Consider the following 27,545-nt stretch of genomic DNA (forward strand, 5'->3'; position numbering starts at 1 on the left):
ACCAAATAATTTCTTATTCCATCTTATCAAATATGAGTATTTGCTACTTTTCTTTGTCATTTATCAATAAAATATAGTATAATAGAGTATTTGGTGGTTTTGGACCGACAGTCAGATAATACAAGGACCCTGAAGACGCCAACTTGAGCTCTTGAGAATTATAAGAGGCATTTTTCACCATTTTCCACTATTTTCTTTTACATTTTATAGACCAAGCTGTAAATCATTGAGCTGAGAAAATAACTGGAAGATTAATTGATAAATAAAATAATTAGCTGCAGCCCTAATATATTGATTGCAGGTTCTGATCTGCAAAACTTTCATCAACTCACATCAGCAAACCTGCGCTCACTTTAATTTCTCTTGGTATCAAACAGCACCCTCTTCTGGTGAATGCTACGGAGCGCAGACAAATTGTTCAACTTTAACTCCAATAAAATGGAGAAAATCTTTTGCATCCAGCATGTCTTTCTGGAATAATAAATACATAAATTGTAAGATTACTTTGTTCGATTGTGAAACGTTGCACAAAGCAGAATTTCACAAACGTTTTGGCTTGTGATCCCTTAAAGTGAGGCAATATAAACTTGTGACCCATCTTCACCAGTTGCATTAGGTCTGTGGTTTCTGACCACGTCAACCAGAGGTTTTTCCAGTTTTATTTAATTCATTTTGAGAGAGGTAAACATTTCACAATAAAAACTGAAAAAGTCATTAGAACATCTCAGAAATTACTCCCGACCCCTCCACGACTCTCACGTCCCACTGTCATAAAGAGTTCTGAAACATTCTCTGGTTCAACAAAAAGACAAACTGAAGACTTCCTTTTATAAAGGGTGTATTTGCTTTGCTCACGGCTGGTTAAATATTAGAAAATCTTGTTAACAGTCTTGCAGATACAAAATACATCAACAGTTACATTGTCAGCTGGTCAGTTTACAAAAGGAATATATTTTATGTTCATGTTACATACAGTGTATATAATATACATACATAAATAAAACATAAGTTAAACCAAAATGATCCCACGTAATGTTTGTCTACATCTAAATTCTGATTGTTCAAGAGTCCCAGACAGTTTCACTTTTTGTAGGAAAATTGTGAAAGATAGAAACATAAGAAAACTTTAGTCTGTCCCCTTCACTTACTTAATACTATTATAATAACTTGTTAGCAATCCATATAAAACAATCAGAACACAAATGCCTACAGTTTATAAGTATATTTTTATATACGAGATTTAATTTCTAGCCCAGTCTTTTGAATTAAAATGATAAATTATAAGCCAGGAAGTGGTTGCTTTTTTTATGAGTAGGACTTTCACACATTCTGTCAGTGTGTGGAAAAATATTATGCCTTCACTTGTACAAACTGACTAACTGGTAACAGATACAACTAATCTTATAGGGAAATAAATAGAGGGGGGGAAAAAAAGTAGAAACTTTGTCTAACAATGAGGTAAGTATTTGATCAAGAAGCACAACAGGAGCAAAACCATGTGATGGTTAGTCCTTATTTCGTGTGTTTTTAGCAGATTCCAGTTGTTGCAGGACTAAAGCTTCCAAGTTTGTATCACCTTTCATTCCCATTCCCCGTCACTCTTCACTGTACATCGTCTGTCAGAGCATAACTTCCATCAAAATGAACTTTTTTTCAGGGCTTTTTCCCACAGCGATAGTGAAATCTCCAATCTCAGGAGTTGTGTTTTCAGGGTAGTTTGACTCCTTTGAGCTGCAAAAACTCACGTCAAAAACTCAGTTGGAGGCGAGGCTCAGTCACACAATGTTCCCACATGATACTAGTGTAACCTAATGTAATATAAAACACAGCATTAAATAAGGATTTGGTACAAACAAAAATAAAAATGTATAAACCTTCAGTAAAGTGAAGCACTTTGGATTAATAAAAACGATCCAGCAGAACCTGCGCCAACTTTTTCCAGTCTTGTCCTTCATATGCACCCAAAAAAACAACAAAAATAAAACTTTAGTACTGTTAGTATTTCAAATCACCACTTCATAGCAGGCGGGAGAAGCTGCTCAGTTGGTGACACTTTATGTAAACTTGTGCGTCACATGATACATCACACGTGATTCCTTCATATGTTTGACGTGCAAAAGGCACCAGGCAAGTTGAGGTTGTGATTACTATCCCCTCCCTTTGCAAACACAAATGCTTTTCCCACAGATTCTCCACCTTGGGTCAGTTCACAGGAAGTCAGAACTGTTTTAAGAGTGAGGGCATGAAGAACTCAGGCTCTAACTTTGAAGATTTGTCCACTTCCAGACAGTCAACCGCTCTACTCCACCTTCCAGATGGCGATCTTTCCGTCGTGTTTGCCAGCTCCACTGAGGATGTACCGATCCTCAGCGGAGCAGAGTGCAGTCACCTTGTCGCTGTGGCCCTGAAGCTCCTTCAGGACCTGGTACCGTTCTGCATCCAGGATGTAAATCTTCCCTTTGGTAGCGCTGCGGCCAACACCGCCAACCCACACCTGGAGAGGAAAGAAAGGTAATGCTGTTTTATATCACATCACTGCCAGAATTTGCAGGTGATTTTAAAGTGTTTTATGCAGGTGTACTGTATATTAACCTGGTTTTTAACTTTGATCATGCAGTAACATCTGGTGCAGTCCTGTAGAGTCACGCGGTGAAACGGTTTGCTGGTGTCCTTAATGTGCCAAATACACACTTCTCCTGAGTCCACACAAACACTCCACAGCTCAGCCCTCTGATACACACACACATCGAAGATGAAGGGTCATACTCAAATACAATGCAAAACAAAACACACCAAGATACCACAGAGATATACGGTGTCTGTCTGTCTCTGTGTGCGTGCGTGCGCGTGTGTGTGGGGTACCTCAAGGAGGAGCAGCACAGAGCTGAATGTAGCTGCAGATCCTTTTTGTTGCTCTGGCAGGTTCAGCTGATGTTTCACTGTGCCGTTCCTCCACACCTCCATTATAAGGTCCCTGGAGCCTGGAGAGAAAAACAGAAAGAGAATTTATTCCATTTCCATCAAGTCCATCATCAAGTTTCCTGTTTTTAATGCTCAAACGTGAAACTTACAGCACCACAGCACTCCGTTACAGCTGGAGATAGACTGCAGGCGGTCGCAGGAGAGGCGAAAGTGCCTCTTCACCTAAGTGGTTTGACACAAAAATCACAATTATAAGAAATTCATCTGCAAATTGTGGTTTAAACATGGAAAATAACTGGAAGTAACCAGGAGAGTCAGTAGGAGTTGATCTGACAGTGTGTTCATCTGACAAACCGAACCAAATCAGTTCTAAACCTGTAAACTACCAATACAAGATTATTTTATGGCATTGTAACATTTAGCATGCTGTTTTATTTAGAACTTGACAAGAAAATTAACCAGTAATAATATAGTTTACACCGCCCCCCAGTCTAACAAAGTGTTTGTTTGAAACTGACCTGCAGTGTCGGGACGTCCCACACCATGACAGTTCCCTCTGCACTGCAGGAGTACGCCACCTTCTGGCTAAAAAACAAGGCACATTGGTGAGATTTTTCTTTTTTACGCAGTCACTCTGATCCAGAATTGATTTACATGTACATCCATCACAGGGACAGAAGCTGACTGTCACTAAATCTATTTAAATTTACTGGCATGAAAGCCCAGAAACAATATTGCATAAGTGTGAAGTTACAACACAGTTATAGATTTTAAAACAGCTTTTAAATCATATAAAACCACAAACGCCGTCAGTCGATTTTACGGGCTTAAAAACGTGTGTGTATATTACCTGTATTTGTCTGTGTCAAGTGCCAGTCCGGTGACCTCCGCCCTGTGTTCAGTTAGCTGTCTGTTACAGACCATGGCCACCATGCTGATGATGTAGATAACGGAGTCCTCAGAGCCCATCCAGACCTGGTCCTTATCAACTGCCAGCATACAGTTCTGCAAACAGAGAGACAGATTTTAAGATCTTATAGATAAAGTTTAAGGCACCTTGACCTGGCTCCAGTTTATAATTTTGACCTTTTAATCAGGAGAGGACAGAACTATTGCCATCACGGCTTTCCACAGAGAGGCTGTTAAGAGGGGGCTACATAAGAGCTTAAATGTAGCATACATACTTGCTCTAGTATTTTCAGCTACATAAATTTTACATCAATGACACGAGTTCCCTTTAGAACAAGGTAAATGATTAGCTGGTGTAATAAATCGAATCGCTACTTATTTACGCAGGGCTTCATACAGTAGATTTCTCTCTGCAGGTAAATAAAAAGTAGAGCTGGGACAATTTACAGAATTTGTATTATTTAACTATTTTGATAATCGACTGATTGCCAAAAAGTTATTCTTCCAGCAAAAAGAATGGAAAACATTTGCTGGTTCCAGCTAATAAAACTGGTGAGTGAGGACTTGCTGCTTTTCTTTGTCTTATATTACTTTTGGGATTTGGACTGCTGGTCGGACAAAGCAAAAATGTGAAGACAACACCTTGGACTTTAGGCTTTTCATTTTTCTCCAGCGACAGTGGTAACTGCAATGCAACATGGGGAAACACATACACGCTAATGTCTGACTTCCTTTTCTTTTCTTTTCACATTTTTCTGACATTTAATGGATCAAATGATTCACTGATTAACATAGAAAATAATCAAATTACATGTAAGTGCAGCCCTTATATAAATATAGTTGGTTTTTATCTACAGTAGTTCTGTTCCTAGTACCTGGCGTGTAGCGGGTATGTAGACTAGGATAAGGATAATGAGCATTATTTTGAGCTTGGGTTAAACATGAACTATTGAGAATGGTGTGGGAGGAAATTTATTATTACATAACTTCTCCACTAGGTGGTAACATTGTCTAATAAACCAGTGATTCTGACCTTTTTGTCCCACTTAATGTTGTTGTTCAATGCTATTTTTTAGTAGTTTGCAGTTGTACTACAGCATTTGGAGTGACCAAAACTGCATGTTTCACCCAGTTACAATGTCTTTACGTTTAGCTTTTTGTTGTCTTTTTCCCTAAATAACCTTTCTGCTGTCTTGTGCAGACTACCATAGTTGGTAAGTTATTGTGGCAACAGCTGTAAAGATCAGCATCACACATATTTTTAATCATACTTGCGTGTTCAGTTTTAACCTAAACACAAATATGTGGATATATATTATCAAATAATAATTTCTATTTTTTTTTAAATTAGCTGAGCTTTACGATGTTCCCATGTACCCCCTGGTAACTACAGAAGTACCCCTTGGTTGGGAATCACTGTAATAAACAGCTGCAAAACACACTGTCCTCACAACACCATTATATCTAATATATATTCAACATAACACAAACTTAACCAACATAAAATTAGCAGGGAAATGTATTTGGTGGCAGGTGTTGTCAGCCACAACTTTTTTAAAAAATCCCACAGATTTAAAAATAATTATTAGCTTTTCCCCAAAATTTCAATGTAATTTTCTAATCAGTAGCTGTTTTAATCCTCTGTCATGCTACAAGAAACTACTTTAGAAGGACAGGTCCAGATATTTCATACATGACCTGTGAACTGTGTGCAAATATTATAGTTGAGTGTAGAAAAAACACTGTGCGCGTCTCTTTCTCACATACACACACTGCTTAACATAGACAAAATATTTTATGTGACTGACACACTTTGAGTAGGTCAGTGATTTGCACAGTCCTAATAAGTGCCTTAAAACTTTACACACATCCTTAACCTTGTTTACCGTGAACATTCTCCAGGGACATTTAAGGCACTCCTGCTAACTTTCACTTGTTTATATTTTGTTATGGAAGTCGATGTTTGCACAGACCATATCTTGGTCTATGGGTAATGAAAGATGTTGAGATCACACTGTACACTCTCTAGAACATGTGCTTGCAATTCTGAAGGTAATATTGACTTTGAAGTGAAGCAACAGGAGCAAAAAGGTTTTACTGTTTATCTGTATCTGAGTTAGTGGCAGTGTACATGTGCTGTTCGTCTGCTGATTCTGTCCAGTGATGTGATGTAGTCAAACATGTTTTTTATTTGGTGATGAAAGAACTACCAAAACATCGTGTTCACTGCACAATTAGAACATTGGCTAACATTACTGTTTTCAATATCTTATTGTGAGCAACATATGCTTGATTGTCTTAACTTCTACCAATTCACTAGCTTGGAGAGATTTTGTAAAAAAAAAAAAATAATCTGATTCGGTTTTGTCATAACTCCTGGCCAGAAATTTTAATGAACTAGGATCCAAGACGCTTGTTGGAGAGAGTGTGGATCAGCTTTGGTGGACCATACTTACATACTCTGGTATTGCCCACGTTTTAAGCCTTTTTGAGAGAAAGTGAGACAGAGACACTTAATGTTTTTTCGAGTTCAAGGAAATTGCCTGTAATGGACTCTTCCATAGACACTGTCAACTACGCTCCATGGAAAATACGATAATTTGATTACAACCATTAAATGAAACAGACACGGTTAAAACAGCCAATAATATGTTTTGGTCACTTGGGGGCAGCAGATTTAAACTGTAAACACAACATTGATAACCCCTTTATCTTAATAACATTTTTAAGTTGATATAGCTAACATCTTAGCAAACAGTAGGCTGTTTTCATATCCACCAAATACACAGCAACATTAGCATTCATGTGAAGTTGTGTCCAGCATTCACTTTCCTTTTAGCTCTGTTTTGGTCTCCATCTACAGTATGTCCACAAGCTGCCTGTCTGCTGTTTGATGTTGGGCAGGCAGCTTTAATCGCAGCAATGCACACATTTTGTAAATTTCAATATCCGGAACCAACCATAAACAACTTCATATCTGCCCGTCTTCTGTGTCTTTTCACGTGTCTTCCTGCATCTATGTGTTTTTGTTTGCATTGTGTTTTGGCATGCAGTTGAGCTGGTGTGTTAGTGTGTGCGTTTTCATTACCAGTCGTGCATTCCCAACGTGACAAGTGTGTGTGAGGGACCAGCTGGAGGCATCAAACACCATCACCTTCCCCCCTCTCACAGACACCCATAACTGACCTGAAACACATACACAGACATAGTATTTATCAGTTATTTCTCAATACCTTATCGCAAACTTGTGAGTGTCAACAACTGTGTTTACTCTTTCAGGATGCCAAGAAGAAATGTGAATATCAACCAACAGTTTGAATGGAAACACTTCATGTTTGAAACTATTTCCTCGCCGCCTGATCGCACCCAGGCTTCATCTAACGCTCAGTTTCCTCCAACGTATTTGTTGCCATTTAAAAAGTACCGCTGGTGGAAGACACAGTGGGACATACAGGGGAAGGAAAGAGCTGGGGGGAAGCTGGATGAAAAAAGTGAGAGAAATAGAGAGGGAGTGGGGAGGAGACAAGGAGGGGGGGGGGGGGGGGAGTAGGAGTGAACTGGCCATATGCCAGAAATTCAATTCAGTGACCTATATTCAAACCAGAGAGTTAGAGAGAGGCAGGGAAGGAGGAGGTTTTTTTCACCAACAAATATCCTGAAGAGCTGACAGCTATGGTCTGACCAGAGTCTGTATATGAGGCATCACTAAGAAGGAGTATGCATGAATATGTTAGTGCTGTGGGTCAGTCTGCCACCAGCCGGGCATCTAAGTGGCCCCATATGGTCGTTCCACTGAAGGCCACGGCTTTATAGTTCTTTTTAAGTTGTTCTTCCTGCCACGTAATGCGCCAGTCTGTCTGCCCCCCATAGTAAAATCACAGAACTGTATACAAAGGCTGAACAACAGTAAACAACAAAGGTCAAGTGTGATCACTGGGGTTTCCTGATGGGTGATACAAAAAGGGTCTTTGTAAGGTGCTGACCAGGAACAGCATGAACATGTCTCCAGTTCATCTCCAGCTAGGGACCTTTTATTGCATGTCACCCTTGATATCTATCAATTAAGACAAATTAAATCCATTAAATACGAAAATATTGTATGCTTCATCAGCATGGCTTAAAAAACTATTAAACAGAAGTACTGTCACTCCCAATCCCCCCACATTAAATGAACTTAAGTTGAACTCTGTAATGCGGGATAATCATTCTCATATACCCACAGCTCAATGCGAAATCCAGCTACTTTGACTATGAGTACATTTTAGGTGAGCTGCTTCTTGCTTTACTTTCTGGTAGAGGTTCAGCAAAGTCAACTTTTCATTACTGTTTTGCTCTGAGAGGGACAGTGTCACACCTGATGTTGACATGTTTACTATTGCCGTATTTGAAATTGGATTATCTGCCCTATTCTGTGCATTCACATGATTTAGTTGGAAAGACTAAATTGTGTATTTATATAGGACAATTTAGCCTTGAGAAGAGGCTGTATGTATTTCTACTTCTATGTTTTTCCTGTAAAGGAGGCCGGAGGAGGAAGTGTTGTTGAGAAAAGTCATGTGCGGTCCGTCCTTTTTATGTTTGAGTGACACACAGCGAGTTAGTCTTAGCAAGGACATAACAAAGGCAAAGGTTGTGTGTGTATTTGTCAATCAGTGTATATGGTCAGCGTGCCGGTGTCACAGTTGAAACTTTGGATTGTGAAACTGCCCTGAGAGAAAGAAAGATAGAAACCTGACACTTCTACTCATCTCAGTCATCTCAGTGACAATATGAACACTGAAGGGACTTGCTTGGTTACAGGAGAAATATGTGTGTTTGTGTGTGTGTGTTTGTACCTGGTGTGTATAGAAGGACATCCACAGCCTGAGGTGCAGCAAGTTCCAGCGAGGGGTTAATTTTGTGCTTCAGCGTCTCCGCGGTCGTCTTGGGAACCATCATCGGCACTGGAGACACACAAACCACTGTTACAGAGAGGCAACTAACCATCCACAGGTGGTGAACTCACAAACAACCACTGAAAAACCCCAAACAGCAATAATTTCCACAAAACATCTGATGAGTCATTATGTACTAAGGAACACAAAGTTTCTTTCTCTCTTAACAGAGTCTCTTTAATATGCAAATTTGAACTGAAACCAAGTCATTAATCTCCACAGCCTACATTAGTTTCTCTGTGTTTCAGGGAAGCAATCAAAGTGAATCAAAGCAAATTGGATTAATACTGCCTTCCATGTTGACAAAATGGGGTGCGCTTCATAGTGTCTTGAATGGTTAATAAAAGCAAACAGGAAAAACTCTACAACAACAATCGTTATCACCACCATCTCCCTCTACCTTCCATCTTGATGCGGTCAAAGTGACCCAGCTTCGAAGCAGCATAGATGGCCTTACTGCTCTGAAGGCTGCCCACTACTGCATCCATCAACAAGGCATTGGTCAGAGCCTGCTGCATGTACTGGGGATCCTGGAGACAAAGATCCATTTATAAAGCTCGACATGTAGTACAATGCAAGCAAGTCGACAGAACAAGTACCTCACAAAAAATGTATGAAAAAGAAGGAGGGGGAAAAAACCCTTTTAAAGTCAAAGACATGCGGCCATTGAGATTAAAAGTTAATGTTAAAATTGATTTTAGGGTGTGAATAGTGATCCAGATTCAATAATAAATGTAAACACTTTAGTAAAAGCATAATACGTTATTTGAGGGTCTTGCAATAAGAAGCAGTGTTACAATAGAAAGTGAGACAGCAGCGATTCATTTATAATAATGTTTACATAATTTGGTTTAAACATTGGCGCGATGCTACCAGATATCTAGACAATACTGCTGCTTGTCAGACAAGCTGGATGTTAAGTGTACATTCATAATACACCGGAGTACGGGAAATATAAAAGAGAGAAATGAGAGGAGTGAGAGACGGAAATGTTACAGTTACATCATCTGGTTTCACTAAGGAAACCCTCTGTTGCTGTTCAAGTGTCGTATTTATTTTCATACACGCCTCATGGAGTGTAAACCACACCTACAAAGGTCAATCAAGTTTAAAATGTATGGCATGCACACAGACACACACACACACACACACACACACACACACACAGTAATTGATACCTAGATAAAGACAATATGAGTAATAAAGGCACATGATAACTAACAAAATGATCTTGCTTTCTCATTCATTTATTAGTCTATATCCCCTTATACTGGCAACACACGCACACACACCCTTTAGTTACAGGGTTACCTTGTGTTGGTCAGCTATGTTGCGCCCGGCCCACATCTCTTTGACCATCAGGTTCCACAGCTCAGTTTCCGTCTTCAAATTGGCCTCGAACGCCTCCTTCCTGCCCCGAACACGGAGCTTCAGGCTGGGGATCCGCAGGAGCAGGAAGGGAGCCGAGGATACTTTCACCTCCTGCATGAAAAGAGATTAAGACAGGATCTAGTTCACACTGCAGGATCAACATACTTAGACTGAACCTCTGGTGTTCTGATGGCGTTTTTCTAGCTTCTAGTCCTGATTCTTTAACTCCTCTCCTCACAACTTTAATCCCATTTTAAAAGGTTTCTTGCCCTTCCTTTTGTCTCACCTCCAAGTCTCGGTACTGTGCCACCTCCACGTATCCCGGTCGCCCATCGGTCAGCAGGAAGAGCCGTCGCTGAGTCATGGCGATCTTCCCCACGCCGCGGCTCGTCTTGACAGAAGAGGACAGCTTGAAGACGCACTCGCTGGGATCAATGTGATCCAAGACAGACGGCGGCAAGCATACCTGAAAATCACATAGCCCGCTGATTTCAATGACATGTGGTCAAGGAAAAACATTTTCAAAAAACATGGGTCTTTATTGGCCTTGATTTTAGAGGATGTAAAAAATAATACATTTACTAGAACTGGTTTTGAATATTATCCAACTGTTTGCTATCTTTATGTGTTTTATTTGGTGAAAAACGTTTGGAAAAGTTTGCAGTTAAGGTCACAAAATTAATTGGTGTTATCAATTACAGAAAAAGCCTTGTTCATTGTAAATGTTCCCTCTTAACTCTTAATAACAATTTAGTTTACTCATATAGCAATCTTATTTAAATTTTTTCTACTGACCGACCACATTATCTTTTCTTTAAAAAAAAAAAAAAGAAAAAAAAGAAAAGATTTTCTCCCCCAATATAAATACACTGAACAAAATTATTAAAGGAATGCTTTTGTTTTTGCCCCCATTCATCATGAGCTGAACCCAACTTTCTCCATGTACACAAAAGGCCTATTTCTCTCAAATATTGCTCACAAATCTGTCAAAATCTGTGTCAGCTAGCACTTCTCAGTATCTGGTGTGACCACCATTTGCTTCACACAGTGCTGTGAAGTGCTGTGAAGTACTGCGAATGTGAGTATGACTGCAGTGGATGTGGCCAACACTGTATGTTCCTCTGGGCCTACCAGCAAAACAAACATACACACCTCCTGCGCCTCGGCCTCAGTCTCCTTCCAGATGGTGTAGAAGACTCTGAACAAATCTGGATCAACCTGCTTCTGATGACCTTCAACAAATAAACACACATTTTCCAAATGAGGATAATTTGCGGGTATACTGTATTACTCCGTGTCAGCAGAGCCAGATGACTTGTGACACTGAGTTTAAAACTATACTTTAATCTTCATTTACCCAACAAACGGCTGACTGAGCAACCTTTATAGAAATGCTCAGTTCATACTCTCTCTCTCCCACAAAACATCTGGTAGCAGAGTGGGCCATCTCACTCCAAGCAGTCTAATCTGCAAGCATTCCTGCGGTTAGGGGGTTGTCGTCCTTACTGTATTACAACAATGACTTCATACAGTGCAGAGTCTGTGGCCTCCCCCACACCCAAACAACATCGCATACAGGCACGGCAATAGTAAAGTCACAATTTAGAAGAATATTTGTATTTTTACTTTACAGTATATATTTAATGTATTTGATCTCATTGTGTAGGAGTAGGTGTATATAAAGCCTCCAAGAAATGAAGAATGATCAGAAAAAAAAGAGTTATTGTAATGTCAAATAACCACAAAAGGACAATGACTCCATTTTGTCCAAAATCTCAGCTTTACCTCTGTCCTACTCAAACTATTTCCACCACAATGAATTACTTAAGTGAAATTGAAGTCAAGTACTCTACAGTTGGATTTTTTGAGCTGATCATTGTAGTTTTGATTAGCGGAAACCAGGCGTCCAATCTTAGTCTGAATCTCTTTCTCCAGTGGAGGTCAGAAGAGGAAAGGAAAACTTGACTTGCTCAAAATTTCAAACAGGATGTAAATGCCTCTTTCCAATAACATGATGTGGAGGCCAAGATAAGCTCTCAAGCTTGCAGAGAATATATTTCCTGTACTCAGTTTTCGTTTAAACTTTTTTTTTTATTTTGGAGCTGGAGGGTGAGTTGGGAGAGGGTGAGCTACAGTTCCTCCCCTTCCTCTGATCTTAAATCAAAAACAAATATCCCTCATCATTACTCATTAATGGCGCTGAATTAAATATATTTTTCTCGCCTTCCCGTTTACATGTTCAATCTAAGATCACAGGAATGTTGTCACACTGGTTGGTGCAACTTGCTACTGGCTGCCAAATTCTGCTCAGTGCGAGGGCGTCCTCCAAAATGTAAATAAATGTAATGCCAGTGGTGGAGGAATGGTTACGTAAAAGAATGGATGGACCCATGGGACATTAAAGGGGTATGTATGTAGCTATGATCATGATGTGTACTGTTACATTAGCCATTAGCCACCAGCCAAAGGCCAGTACATAACCACTGGAGCACTGGTTACACCTACAACACCAAACAGCATTGCATGACAAGCTGTGCTTCTTCAAGAAGGGGTGAGGTAATGATTAACCCAAGGAATAAATGTTTGCCAGGAAAAGGAGAGGAGGAGGGGTATAGCGGGATATTTGTTTGCATGAGTGTGTGTGTGTGTGTGTGTGTGTGTATGCTGAGGCAGTGGAAGTCCAGCGCGAGTTTGTGAGAAGAGTTCTACGGGGTAGCCTGTTCAATCGGGGGGGGGGGTGTGAAAGTCCCAAGCTGTATGGATATTACACAAACACAAATGTATTATACGTATGCATGTGCAGTGTGCTAAACGACTTACCTAGAGTTAGAGCATCAAAGAGTCTATGTATGGTTCCTTGGTCTTTTGCGATGCCGGACTCTTGGATACATTTCACAAACTCCTCCAGCTGCATGTATTTTTTCGGCAGCTGGAAGCGCTTCACGGCACCTTCCTCTTGCCCGTTGCTGTGGCGCGCGAGCTCCCGCTCCTGGTCCCTCTTGACCCGGCTGATGAGCCGCTTCAGTTCTGGCCGTTTGTGCGCCTTTGGAGAAATTGATGATCAATACAGTGCTAATCAATATGGCTAATCAATATGGCTTTAATTATCAGAATTATCATCACCGTTCTGATGCAGCTCAGAGATAATGAACCGAGTTATCTAGTACTTTGTCTTGCGTTAACTGTGTTTCTTTGTCACATGATAGTTAGATATAGATAGAACAGGTAGGTGATGAGGATGTTTGGTTACTTAAACCCCCATGTGACCAATATATCAGACACACACTACAACAAAGTGTCCTCATTCATGATGGACTGACCTGTAACCGCTCAGCTTCTGGCAGAGAGTCAACCAGTGTCTTAACCATCTGAGAAGGGAAGATATCTGAGTCAGTCTTATAAAGACTCTGGAAGTCCTCCAGTGCATCCAGACGTCTGTTGGACACCGTGTTCACCAAACCACGAAGGTAGTGGTACCTAGAGAGACAGACAGATGGAGTGGGTCTTTTAGTTGTCTAAAGTTCAGTTGGTTTACTTGATCTGGGTCAATGATGTATTCCAAAAACATCCATAGGTTATTTTGTCAAACGTAGCCCAGTGAAGTTATCAAAAGAACAAAATGATACAATCAGTCATGACAGTATGAACGTTAAATTGATTGAAGACTCAGCAGGAAATCTGATAGAAAAGCTGAGTTGATTTACCATCACAGATTTGCAGTTTAAACAGAAGCTAAAACAAACATGAGCACACTGAAAAGAGCAAATCCGGCGAGATACTTTTTATTTTACATCCTTTATTTACATTATTTTAAAAATGTCTTTTCTGTTTAGTGTTTGAGTCATTGTCTACAGATCATGGTTCAGGAAGTCTAACTTTAAATGAATCTGAGTGAGACTATCATACACAAATAAACTGATCAGAGCACAACTCTATTAATCTTCTACTGTGCCAGAAATACTAACATGCTGTAGCAACATTTCTTGATTTAAAAAAAGCGTTTTAAAGATCAAACACCGCCCAGATATTAAATATTTGACATACAACATTATAAACCCAACTTCCTTGTACAAGAACATTTTCTCCACTCTCTCGGTTTCTTCTTCTTACAGTACCTGGCCAGCAGGGCAGACTCTTCGGGTGGTGTCATGTTAATAGCCCTCCCCAGGGAAGCAACCATGTTCGAATAATAGTTCTGGACATACTGATAGGCCAGCGGAGGGGGGAAATCTGGGAGGTGGAAAACCTTCACTTCCCTCTGAGGAAACTTCAACCCTGGAAGGACACAGAGGAAATCAAAAACAGTTCAATTCTTGATTGATTTCCTTACAAAATCCACTAATCCCCTTTCTTCCATCAGTACTGACCAATATCAGGAGTCATCTTCCTGAGAGAGGCTGATCTGTTGGAGCTGATGGCAGTCGTAGTGTAGTTGGCAGGTTGATCCAGGTTAGGCAGGCTGGCTCCCAGCCTCTTGCTCAGTCTGTCATTAGGGTTGGTGCAGCTACTGTAGCCAGTCCTGGACAGTTCAGACATGGGAGGACGCCGAGGAGACTCTGTCATCGCACGAAACCTGTAGAAAGACAATGAGGAGACAGATGCTGACAAGGGGGGAGACATCCGTAACAGCAGTTTTAAGCAGGTTTAATTATGATCTTTGTCGATGTTTATATCATCACCTTCAGGCAATCTAAGTTTCATGCTATGCAATAAACCTATATGACTATTTGTCTATTTACAAACACGTCAAGGAAACACTGTTATGAACACAAGTTATTTCACAGGTGTGTTTATCACCTTTCTCCCTTTTTGATAGTGTTTCATTCTTTCTCCTACACTGCATGCATTTTTGGCCTTCTCAGCACACACACGGAAATGTACAAAATTTAAATGAAAGTAGTGTTTTTTTCTGGTTTTAAGGATGCAACCTATTATTTTCATTATCCATTAATCTGCCAATTATTTTCTAGAACAATCAAATAATTACTAGGTGAATAAAAGATGTGTTGCAATTGCTTGTTTTAAAACTGAAAAATATCCCCCACATTGACACATCCACTAATGCATCCCAGAGGCGTGCCTCTGACATAGATAGCAATTCTAAGTCGCTTTGGATAAAAGCGTCAGCTAAATGAGTAAATATGAATGTAAAAAGGTAAAGAAAAAGGGGCTAAATCTCACATTTGAGAAGCGTTAATCAGCAAATGTCTGACAATTTTGCTGAAAAAGTGACTAAAAAAAACTTATTATCAACACAGTCAATTTTCTGTTAATGTCAATATTCTTTATTAATTAATAAAGTACAACAACTTTGGGGCAGCCCTGGAATCAGTGGAAGGCTAAGGACCGGGTTATGCTAGAAAAGAAGTTGTCTGCACGCCGTGTTGTCCAACTTTGTTACACTTTACTCACAGTCTCTCCTTAAAGGCATTCACCGTGCTGCACTTCACACTAACATAGAAATTGCTGTGTAACAAGTGAAAAAGGAGAGCTTGAGAACAAATTTTAAACCCGGACTCCCACCTCACCACCGCACAGCTGGCCAATCGCTCTAAGAAGTGTGAATGCCGGATTGTTCATTTTGGAGAGTTACAGAAATGTTTGGACACCCAAAACCCGAGCTGGAAAAGTGTAAAAGCAGGGGGTTTCCAAAAGGTGTTTGGCCTTCCAACAAGCACTCATTCCAACAAGCATTCTTTGTATGGTATGCACTGAAGTTTGTCTGGCTATGTTAGTTTTCTTTCTGTACTCAGGTCTCTCTCACAACAGACATCTTGATCTAAAAGAGATGCCCTGATTAAATGATTGTTACATACTGTATACTCCAATACAGTGAAAACCTACCTGCTGTAGAGGCTACCACAGCTCTCTGCCGAAATGTTGTGAGGTGAGAAATCTCACTTAGCTTGCACTTTTTTTTTTTTTAAATCCCCTCATACCACCAATAATACCTGTGTGCATGGTTACGTGTGTTCTGCTCCATGCGGGTGAAGGTGTCCCGTTTCCTGTTCAGCCTGTCTCGCAAGAATGAGTGGAAGATGTGAGTTTCTAATACCTGGGGACACCAAGAAAAACATGCAGCGCAGATTGTTAGAGTCCGTGTGTGTGCTATTGCGTATGTCTGTGCATGTAAATGCGAGTGTACCTTCTGGTAAAAGGACTGGTCTGCTGGCTCCCTGGTCCTGAGAAACTCCTCACTGTTAAAAACTCTGTGTTCATGATTCAGAAAGTCCTGGACCCCTCTGACAAAGTGATGTAAAATGACAAGACGTAGAGAAACAAAGAGAATTGGTTGCCTTATCATGTTTAAATTTGTCTCATATCTCAGGGTGTTATACCTACTGACCACTTTATTTCCTAGGAAGGCTTTGAATGATATGCCAAATAAATAAATAAATAAATAAATAAATAAATAAATCATATTGCCATTATTTTCAGATATTGCAAAATGAGTCACCATTTCTTCATCTTCACTGAAAAAATATAAAAATGATGATAATGTGATCTTTACTCGGGTCTGTACCAAACAAGCATGTTCCCTTACGTCTGGAAAATATGATTTGTAAGCTGGGGTACCACAATGTCACATTTATAATGATATATAATATTTTGATTAATTGTTCATCCCAGTTTCCTAGCATCACAAGTATTTGTGAAAAAAGAGCTTTATGTGCAACACACACACGCACTTACCTAAAGAGGTTGACGACAAGTTCCAGGGCAATATTCTGTATCTGCGTGTTGAGACGTGTCTGCCAGCCTCTGCGTTGGCATCGCAGGGTATTGACATCAGTTCCCGCTCCGAGGTGACACAGCTCCAAGTCATAGTGAAGCTGGAGACACTCTGCCCTTAAACACACAGACTCCAAGAATGGACTAACAGGACCTTTATTTAATTACATCATTGAAACTGTCCCTTTGCAATTTGATTTAGCAGGTATTCTGGTGGAATATTTCAATTTAGTTTAAAGTCTGTTCCAGTTTGATACAAGCTGAGGCTCTGCTGCCGGTTGTGGCACCAAAATGATTTCTAGTATAAACATAAATTCTGCACATTAGAATGGCGGTACACTGCAAGGGACAGTGTTCCTGGCAACCAATGTATTTGATGGTTTTATTTTACACTATCACTTACATAAAACAAAAAATTAACCACCAGAATTTACAGCCAACTGTGTACTTTTACAGTGGTGTGTGGGCGTTACCTTGACAAAAAGCTCTCAGCTGCAGCCTGAGGGATAGCTGGAAGGTCAATGGATTCAGACCATGACGACTGAATGATGCCATCATCAATATTCACCAAGATTAGTTCCTCTGTCTCCTACACACACACACACACACACACACACACACAATTCATTTACAACACAGTCTGACTGTGCCCTGCTCTGTTACACTCACAGACAGCTACTGTTAAATATGTGAACTAAGCTTCTGTAAGACACTGAATAAAGATGAATGCAGTGGAACATAAAAGTTATTGTTAAATATTTTATGTGAGTATGTCAATCAAGATAATTACAAAAAGACCAGCCATTTGAATTATACACCAGCAATTTAAACAAACCTTATGATAAATCTGGTGTTAACTATGTGGCCATGAGCTTTTCTCTCTCTGGGAAATGGCCAAGACAAGTGCAGAGCTGTAGCAATATTTGTTTATCTAGTAATTACGCTGGTTCAGAATATTACATGTAAAACAATCTTTTCCATCCAATAAAAAACAAAAGATTATATCATAATCATAATATGGCCTCTATTTGGATATTAACTTAAGCCAAAATCACAAAACATAATCTTTGATGCTGATAAGACACAAAGTCTATAGTGAACGGGGGTACTCACTGCAGCCACCTCTTCAAAATGACTGATGTGACAGCCCATCATGAAGGCTGTAGGAGCCATGAGAAAGTCCAGCATTCCTCGAGCCAAGACAGGAACATAGGGCTGCTGCCAGGACAGAGGCTGAAGGAGATGTCAGGGGAACAGAAGACAGATGAAAAGATGGATGAGAGAAGGCTGCTGCAGGAAGTTTCAGGACATTTCTTCAAGGTAACGCTCCTCCTCCACTGACCTGCAGGTACAACAGCAAACTCTCTGCAACCAGAGTGAGTCTGGCCCAGTCAGCAGAGAAGAAAACCAGCCTCTGCTCTTGAAGGATGCAGGACAGCACCTAGAGAGAGGACAGCCTCATAGGGTTAAATGAACATTTTGTTTTTTTACTGTTTAGGATATGATCTATGACATGCTTTTTTACTTCAGTGGTTCTCGAACTTTTTCACACGAAGGACCACTAAACTGACACAAATTAGATTAGGGAGCCACATTTGATAAGATTTTGTCCCAGGGTCAACCATCTGATAGGAGTTTTGCTTTTAGATGTTTTATCACAGAAAGTATATGAAACCCATGTGTCCCAAGACCCCACTTTAAGAACAGCTGCTTTACATTAAATCCCACAAGAAGCAGTGCAACTGAATCTGCGACACTGAATTAAGCAAATTTACTCAATCAGGAAGGACCTGCCTATATGTCCCTTTTTTTCTGTCTCCAAAAGTTGCCAATAAACAGCAAATGCACCTTTTAATGATATATATATATAGATAAATATATATTTAAATCATGTTATCACCTCTCCTTGTATATGCCATTCCATACCAACCTCTGTGTTCTGCATTTACCTGGAGCAGCGTTTTGTGCGTGAAACAGAGGAAAGGTAGATGCAGGTCGATGTCAATGACAGGGCTGTCCTGATCCTCTCTTGATGGAAGAACCACTTGGAGGGGACGGAGGCTGAAGGACTAATGCACAGAAAACACACATTACTGTCAAGATCTATCACTTCAAATGGAAATTGGTCACACAAATACAGATAGAAGGAGTTGGCTTAACAGAGAGAGACTGACCACATGTAGCTGTCCAGGAGGGGGCAAAGGGACCAGGGACAGCTTGGCTGAAAATTCTTTTACTGTCTCTTCAAAGTCAGCTTGCCTTGCAGGCCGCAACTGGACCACCAGACTGAGAAGGTGGAGTCAGGAGATACAGAGAAAGGGTTTAACTTGTCATTAAATAACTCAAATAGGTCAGATTTATGTATTTAATGGAAATTATTACCATGACAAGCAGTCCCTCAGAGCATTGTAATACGGGAACTTGGAGATGATGCACACAGCAAACGGAGCATAGAGACGGGACTTTGATGAATTCCCTCTGTAGCCATTCTTGACAGCACCTTCCTGACAGGACTGACAGGGTAGACAGCCAATGAGAAACAACTGTCTGCATTTATTGGATTCAACGTGTGTGTGTGTGTGTGTGTGTGTGTGTGTGTGTGTGTGTGTGTGTGTGTGTGTGTGTGTGTGTGTGTGTGTGTGTGTGTGTGTGTGTGTGTGTACCTGTACAGCTCTGTAATACTGCAGGACAACTCCATGGGTTCGGTTCCCAAAAAGGTCAGTGAAAACCAGGAAGTGATAAGTGTCTTCTCTCTGCTCATTGGCTAACTGGAGACCACCTAGTCAATGGAAACCAAGACGTCTCTCAAGATACTTTATGCCACTAAAGACAGTTAAGTTGGGTTCATGTCATGTAGGAGTTTGATTTAAACCAACATCCACGTCCTAATAACGACTGAGAAACTCTGATATTACCAACTCTGAGCTTAATTACACAAGTGCCAGGCAAACAAATATAAGTGGGTGATAATGTCTAAACATGTGAGATGCAGCACAAGATACAAAGAACAAAGCATGATCCAACACTGCCGTGACAATGAGGGGTGGTGAAACAGGTTCTGCAGTGTTGTTCACATTAAAATGGAGAAGTAGTAACAATGAAAACAGCTTGTCATTATAATAAAGACAATGCATTATCTGCATTTTGGACTTCTAGCAAGATAGGGTTCCAGGGACTTTATTTGTTCTCGTGCCAGCCTGGCAAGATAGTGATCCATGATTGTAACCAGAGAGCAGCAGCATCAATCACATCAGGTGATCTGTTTGATCGGTAGAGATCCAGGTTTGGACATCTAATGTCACGCGCTACAGAAGTAAGCAGAGCATACCAGGCAAATGTAAAACTTAACGGTAACGTTAAGTTTGTCACAGAGGAAACACACTATACCAGGGAAACAGAGCTGTGGCAAGGCAATGAGGTCCAGATCCTTTGGAACACTGATGTCCTCTGTTGTTTCTCCATTAGGCAAAACCTCTGCAGGACGATCTCTCCGCTTCTGCAAACAAACAGAAAAACAACAAATGTCAGCGTTTCCTGCAGATAGACTTTAACAGGAAGCGAGTTTGACATATCCAGGATCTCTTTTCATTATCTGGCTTCACTATTCCTATCAATTGAGATCGGGATAAGCGGTCACACAAAGCTGGTTATCAACTCGGTAATTCAACCCAGGGTTTCCCAATCCAGCCAGGAGCGCATTCGCATAAAAGAGGCTGTGACCAATCACAGACATGAAGAGCAGAATTTTCTTTACAAACAGCAAACATTACAGTTTACAAACAGTAAACATTACACAAAGCCAAAGTAGCACAGCTACTGCTGACACATGCAGGAAGACAGAAAAATGCCAGCAGTGTGAAGGCCTGAATGGATAGGTGCAGTCCATAAAATTAACATGTTCATTTAATGTGTTCTTATGGCACGTATGAAAATATTAGCCTTATTCTTTCAGCTCGGTTGTGTGTCGGCATTTCCACATTAAAAGCCTCAGGCACTGAATAAGTGGTTGTTCCACCTCACTTTTAAGAACTTCTTGTCTCTTCAAAAATCAGATTCATTTATTTAACACACTCAAAAGTGATCCAAACATTGTCTAAATTAACAGAATGAAAATCCATTCATGCAATGAAAGATGCACATATAGTGGTCAAAAGACTATTACATTTACTGTAAACTCACCACATTACCTGCGCCCATATAGCAAAAGGTGGGGCGCTACATGACCAGTCTCTATAATAAGCTACAAGATACATACTAACCTAAAATAAACACATTCATATTAAACCTAATAATTTCAGGAAGCCTACCAAACTTTATGCTCATAATTTTCAGTCTCACAAAAGAAAAATTAAACCCTTTTATTTTCACAGCTGTGACAGGGTATGTGAAACAGACTTAGAAGCAAACGGAGCCGATTCAAGTAGGCAAGTGAGTTAACACTAAAACGAGGTGGAGAAAGAATGAAGTATAATTAAAATGGTTAAATAAGATAAACATAGGATACTAGAAATAGAAATGTACCTTGCTAAGCCCAACAGCAATCACATTGAAAAATATTTTGTTTACCTTCTTGATGAAGCTCTTCCTCCTCTGGACACGACTGAAAGATGGACCAATCGACTGGCTGGAATTGGTCTCCTTGGAAACAAAGGGTGGGGCATGGACCTGCAGCACCTCAGCTTCCAGCGGGGGGAGCTCATTTAACCTACTCTGCTGATGAAGCTATGACACAGTTTGGAAATATTTAGGGTAATAGGTTTGGCAACCAAGTCACCCAACGTAAAATCTATTCTGATGTCTTAATAAATTGCTTTCAAAGCTGTAACATCAATTCAGTTACTTTTGGATAAAATGTCAAGTAAATATATATATATATAAATAAATAAATGTGAAGCTGTGAGGCATAAGGCTGAATTCAGACCAAACCAGGTACCACGGCGAAAACACAGATCCTTTAATTGATTCTGAATCCGCAGGGATGTAACCAGATCTCATGCTGCGGTGGCCAATCCGGCCACAGTGCTCCACAGTCAGTCTGAAATATCACTAAAGCTAGGCACTATCCTGGACCAAACTGATGCTCTCCCAGTTGTGTCCTCGCTTTGTTTTTAAATTGCAATACCAAGGAGATTCCTTTGGTTCATTAGTTTGAGTGAGTGAGTGAGTGAGTGAGTGGAGACAAGCCTCCGAGAGTGAATGAGGAGAGGGACATCCCCATGCCACTGCAAAACCCTGCAGCTAATTTGGTCTGAATTCAGCCTAAGTAGAAGAAATTGTAGTTTTGTATATTGAACCATGACTGTATATTAAGACATTGTTGCTATTATCACACTACAAATAAAATCATTTAAAATTCAAAAAGGACAAAAAAATTACAAAGATGGCTAACCAACTGGCCTCTTTGTTATTGTGACAACATTTTTAATGCATCTGACCAACCACATCTAGGCTGGGACTACCTGTTGTAAACTGTATATCTTAAACCTTTGTTCATGTTATACTATTTTTACCTACATGTCTCCACTGTTGTGAACTCTGCATACATATGAACTCTTTTTTTTGTGATTACAACACTCACTTACAGAGAAGCAACATCACATGCACTTCCTATCCTGCAATCTTTAAGGGTACACTGATATACAGCAGGGCTAAAGTATGGAGCAGTGATTCAGATAGCTCAGGAATGTGTCAGATGTCACTGAAATTCAGATTATCCATATGTTGACACATGAAGCATGCATTTCTTTGTTTGCATACTTTGTGTGACTTTTTTTAGGTGACAGTCTTTGAGTATGTATTTATGTGTGTGTGTGTGTGTGTGTGTGTACCTGGTATATGTCTCGAAGCTTATCACTGGGGGCACCGACCACTACACATGCCTCCAGCAGTCCAGACGGGAGCTCTGCCATCACAAACACTGCCAGAAACATACACACACACAAAGTGCATTGATATGAGATCATTTTCCTAAATTGTTGTGAACTGTCAGAAACTTTTTCGAATACAATTTGTACTTAGGTATCTATCCATGCAATATCTGTGGTTATGTTAAGTAATAGCAGGAAATGGTGCAAATCTAAGATGTAAATGTCAGTTCCTTGTTTATTCAAGTATTCAGTTCACGCAATTATCCAAAAAAATTTTTTTATCTATAAAGCATTTTCATATATCAATAAATGAACATAATGTGATAGAAGATTTTAGACATATCACCCACCCTTATTAGAATTAAAGAGGTTCAAATCATGACAATGTTTATGACGACAATGACAGAAGGAGCTGCGATGATTGTTCAAAGATTTCATATTTTTAACGTGACTCACAAAAGATTCCCAAACCAGATGCTGATCTCATCCGAGGTCAATTTTACCCAATGACTAAAATAGAGATTGAGCAATCCAATTTGTGAATTATAGCAAACTCTGCTAAACAAAACCCCCGCAGATTCTCGGGTCTCACTTAAATCATTACACACAACACACACAGAAAAATGTCTTCACCCACAACTTCCTCCAGATGTATGCCAAGACACACATCCACACTTGTGTGGACACGTGCAGAGAGAAAGACATCTGTAAACTTCTGCCTCAACACACACGCACGCACACACACACACACGCACGCCCAGCAGATGTTAGGGTTTGGTCACTCGTGCAGTAAACCAGTTCTGTCATCAGAATCAGTGATGGGAAGACCAAGTTACCATGACTGTACCTAAAGAGGAAGAAGAAAACACTGCAGCTGTCCTAATTTGTGAGCAATTTCTTGATTGAAATTGATCCGTTCTGTCACTGATTATGATTCATTATAAGTGAGCATTCACACCACTTGAACAGGACAGGAGCCGGACGTTTCAACCGTTAACCCATAACTTTTAGATGGGTGTGTATGCAGCGTAAAAAAGGAATAAAAAAAATAAATAATACCTGCTGATACTGCTCAGGGCTGAAAAAAGATTGTCAACTCCAACCGGTGTGTAAAAAAAAAAATTAATTTTATATTTTGGTTATATTATTATTATTATATATTTAAAAATCTGTAAACATATTCCCTTGAAGCACAGTGGCCTTTGTTCAAAAGATGGAACTTCAATATTATGCATAAAGCATCAGGTATCTATAAAAAGGTATTTTATATATATATATATATATCTCTCTATCTCTCTCTATCTTCATTTTGCAGAGACACTTTCTTGGTAACTGCAACCACCTGTGGTACACATACCCTTGTTCGGGTATTATCAACATTGAGTACTACTTTAAATCCTTATCAATTAACCTATATATATCTATATCTATCTGGGTCAGACAGATCCAATAATAAACATCTGACTTGCATTAGTTGCAGCTACAGGCAAAACTCAAGGAACTGCGCTCCTGGGCTCCTTTTCTCAACATTTCTCTTTCATGTCTTTCAACTATCCTCTCTTCTCTCTCTCATCTCACCTCCCTGTTCTCTCCTTTTTGTCCCCTTCTCAGTTTGGCCATTTTCTCTTCTTTCTCTACCTTGGACACGCTTGCTTGCTTTCTCTCTGTCAATCTTCAGGCCATTCCAGCCTCTGACTAACCACCCTGCTGTGTCACGGAAACACTCAGACGCGCGCACACAAATGTGTTCCCTGAAAGCCCCTAATTCTGGAAACTGCATATAGGGGTGTGTGTGTGTGTGTGTGTGTGTGTGTGTGTGTGTGTGTGTGTGTGTGTGTGTGTGTGTGTGTGTGTGTGTGTGTGTGTGTGTGTATTCACTTCTCATAAACTGGACCAATGTCCATCATCATACTAGTTTTATTAACCATCTCACGCAAATAAACTGGCAGGGCAGTCTCTTACATACACACATACTCAAACAGTTAATAAAATGCATATGTCATGCATACGACACTAAGAGAGACAGAAGGAGAAAAACAAAGAGAATCCATCTAGAAATTCAAAAGCAGTGAATGTAGTTCTTCCTTTGTTGGCTCTTCTTTTAATAAAGATATGAACAAAAACTTAATAAACATTACAGTTAAATGTTTTTTAAAAAAAGCCATTCACATTGTTTACAAAGATTTCACTGAAAAAACAAACCTGAGTGGATTAACTACCGTCAATATACCTCACTATAATCTAGTTGAGACTTGAGTGGGGGAGTTGAGCTTTGAGGAGGTAGCCTCCATGCAGACATCCAGAGACCTTTAACAAACAATCTTGTCTTCAGTATTTTCAGAGAGGAAGCAGCTTTGATGTAGCCGACAGTAATTTTCACCAAGCCGTTGCTGGCAAACAAACGTATGGAAGAAGGCTGCTTCCACAATGGAAGTGGTTAAGAGAAGTAACACACTTATTAGAGTAATGAAAGTAATTTTGGGAATTCACATGTTATTTGTGTGCCTCGGGACAGTTCTGCCACTTTAATGACTTCTCATTTTTTTGTTGCAAGTTCTATGCAAAATGTCCATCTTCAGCTACACAATTTTGCACCTTTAGGCTGCACAGTCATGTGCATTTTCATTGCAAATGAAGCAGCCTCTGACTTTATTGAAATCCCAAACAGAGCAGCACATGTCCACAAGTGTTTACTGGGCTGTTCTGTGACACAGGAAGAAGGTGAACTCTTAAAATGGATGACATGCCGCTTAATTGTCACCAGCCAAGATTTACTAGGTTTAGGCGGGTTTGTGAGAAAAGTAGTCATTCACAACCAGAACCAGACAATATTGTACTGGTCAGAAGTTTTAGAACACCCACATTTCTTTTTAGTTTTTATTGAAATATAAGTAGTTTCAAGTCCAGTGAAATACATTAAATTATACAAAAGTTAAAAACGTTTACGTCACCAAAACAGGGACATTTTCAGGTGTAAAATTAACAATTAAATTTAAGAGAACAACTGGTCTGTCTTCATTCATTAACTGCCTTTTTAGCATCTGAGGGTGTATTAACACAGCCTGTGCCAAGGTATACAAACTGGGAAAGCTGTAAAAATTTGTTTTTGCATCAACATTCAAGGCTTCATTTACTTCAGAATAACCAAAGAAGGTAAAGACAAAGTTTAGGTCAGCAAAACTGAGAGAGACCTTTTTTGAGGGATCAGCTAATTAGTTAACTTCAAGTTATTCTGCAGCAATGGAAGTGAATTAAGCCATGAAAGATGATACTGCTGTCCCAATTTGCAAACACCTTGGAACAACCTGTGGTAATCCACCCTCAGAAGCTTTGTTTGTACAATATTGTTTATTTTTTATATAATACTAATAAAGGAAGACACAGCGAAATAATGAACAAAACTCTTTCATTTGATTGTTAATTATATACCTAAAAATGTCCCAGTTTTAGTGAGGTAACGATTTTTACTTTAAACTTTTCTTAATTTTGTATCATTTAAGGTTTTTCACTGGACTTGAACTACTTAAATTTCAATAAAAACTAGTGTTACTTATATTTCAATGCTACTTTTGACACAGCCTGTGATCTCATTTATTTTCATTAGTAAAACATTTTTTCGTTGTTTTGGCGGCGGTGGAAAAATACAAACATTTAACAGCATGTGGTTATGTGCCAACTGAGAAGACACATCCCTCTGATTCATCGTGGGACTAGAAAAGCCTGAAAAAATTTGAACAGCAACTTATTTTCACTCAACCATGTTTTTCGTTTATCCTAGATGTTTAACATGTCAGCAACATTAACGTTAAGAACATTTAACGAACAGAACATTTTATAACTGCAACTGACATTAGCTTTACCGTAAAGTTAGCTAAGTTAACTTAAGTTGAAGGGCTTGACACTGACTTGTTAGGACGAGTCGAGCAAGATTCTTGACAAAGCAACTTAAACATCAAAAGACTGACCTTAAATTACGCGATCATTTCCACCGGCAGACGGTTAAGTCACACAAAGTTCACTAGCTTCAGCTCGCTGTCATAAACCTGTTAAAGGGTGCAAACGCTACATTAGTAACTTAAATACTGTCTCTCTCTTTTACAGTAACTGTGATTCAACGGTTACACACACACACATTGAGGTTTGCCGCTGGCCTGTTAAACACGACGCAACGCCACGTTCTCAAACTTCCGGTACAGCAAATGTCAAAATAAAAGCTTTTTTCTTTTACAGCTCAAGAAGCCTCGTAAACAGAACCGTGGCGTCATCTGCTGTGTGTTTAGTATACTGCAACATGTAAAGACTGATACAAATAATTAGTGATTGAACTACCAAACTAATTATAACAGCCCACTTCATATTGATACAAACAGAAACGAAGTAGGCTAGCTGTTATTTCTTCTTTTCACAATTGTTTATAATAATATTTTAATTGTTTTATCCAAAGAAGGTTAAAGTCAAGGGCAACTGGACTTGGTTGAAGATACTGGAAAGGGACTTCTTCTGTTCTCGAACTGAAGAAGTCCCTTGGATGAGGGATGAAAGTTTGAGAATGGAAGAAGTCCCTTGGATGAAGCAAATGTCTTCCAGTATCTTCAACCAAGCCCAGTTGCCCTTGACTTTAACCTTTGTTGGATAACTATGACCTGGATGACTGAGAATCTTCACAGACATTTAATTGTTTTAATTATTTTAGATAATGTATGTATACATGGAAACTACTACACAAACTGTGATGACTTCCTTACCATAAATATGCTTAAAGATGTAATTTCACTGCTTGGATTTTGACAGAAATATTGATCTGATGCAG

At 39.6% G+C, this 27,545-nt stretch overlaps 1 protein-coding gene across 2 annotated transcripts; it reads right to left on the reverse strand.

Moving 5' to 3' along the window:
* Positions 1-607: 607 nt before the first annotated feature.
* On the reverse strand, positions 608-26,885 carry dennd3a (DENN/MADD domain containing 3a). 2 transcript variants are annotated; one of them, XM_046059159.1, is made up of 31 exons: positions 26,868-26,885; positions 26,701-26,778; positions 22,697-22,785; positions 21,435-21,590; positions 20,256-20,364; positions 19,532-19,647; positions 19,251-19,381; positions 19,043-19,154; positions 18,818-18,937; positions 18,211-18,309; positions 17,982-18,101; positions 17,342-17,457; positions 16,830-16,985; positions 16,282-16,378; positions 16,088-16,191; positions 14,504-14,709; positions 14,252-14,411; positions 13,457-13,613; positions 12,957-13,179; positions 11,289-11,368; positions 10,423-10,602; positions 10,077-10,247; positions 9,166-9,295; positions 8,667-8,774; positions 6,920-7,017; positions 3,773-3,927; positions 3,441-3,507; positions 3,072-3,144; positions 2,863-2,981; positions 2,593-2,730; positions 608-2,494 (listed from the first exon to the last, which is right to left on the reverse strand). In XM_046059159.1, the coding sequence occupies exons 3-31, from the start codon at positions 22,775-22,777 to the stop codon at positions 2,300-2,302; spliced, it is 3,777 nt and encodes a 1,258-aa protein (XP_045915115.1). In that variant the 5' UTR covers positions 22,778-22,785; positions 26,701-26,778; positions 26,868-26,885; the 3' UTR covers positions 608-2,299. The 2 variants fall into 2 exon arrangements, with proteins under 2 accessions (XP_045915115.1, XP_045915117.1); XM_046059161.1 differs by lacking the exon at positions 26,868-26,885 and having other exon boundaries at positions 19,251-19,372; positions 26,701-26,859.
* Between the last annotated feature and the right edge of the window lie 660 nt (positions 26,886-27,545).

Source organism: Micropterus dolomieu, linkage group LG09 (assembly GCF_021292245.1).
Source record: "Micropterus dolomieu isolate WLL.071019.BEF.003 ecotype Adirondacks linkage group LG09, ASM2129224v1, whole genome shotgun sequence".
In the NCBI taxonomy this organism is placed as follows: domain Eukaryota; kingdom Metazoa; phylum Chordata; class Actinopteri; order Centrarchiformes; family Centrarchidae; genus Micropterus; species Micropterus dolomieu.

Coding starts and splice junctions, on each gene's coding strand:
- dennd3a (XM_046059159.1), bottom strand. CDS start 22,777: ATGGCAGAGCTCCCGTCTGGACTGCTGGAGGCATGTGTAGTGGTCGGT. Junction 19,155..19,250: donor CTGAGGGACTGCTTGTCATG/GTAATAATTTCC, acceptor CCACCTTCTCAG/TCTGGTGGTCCAGTTGCGGC. Junction 10,603..11,288: donor CTGAGGCCGAGGCGCAGGAG/GTGTGTATGTTT, acceptor TGTGATTTTCAG/GTATGCTTGCCGCCGTCTGT.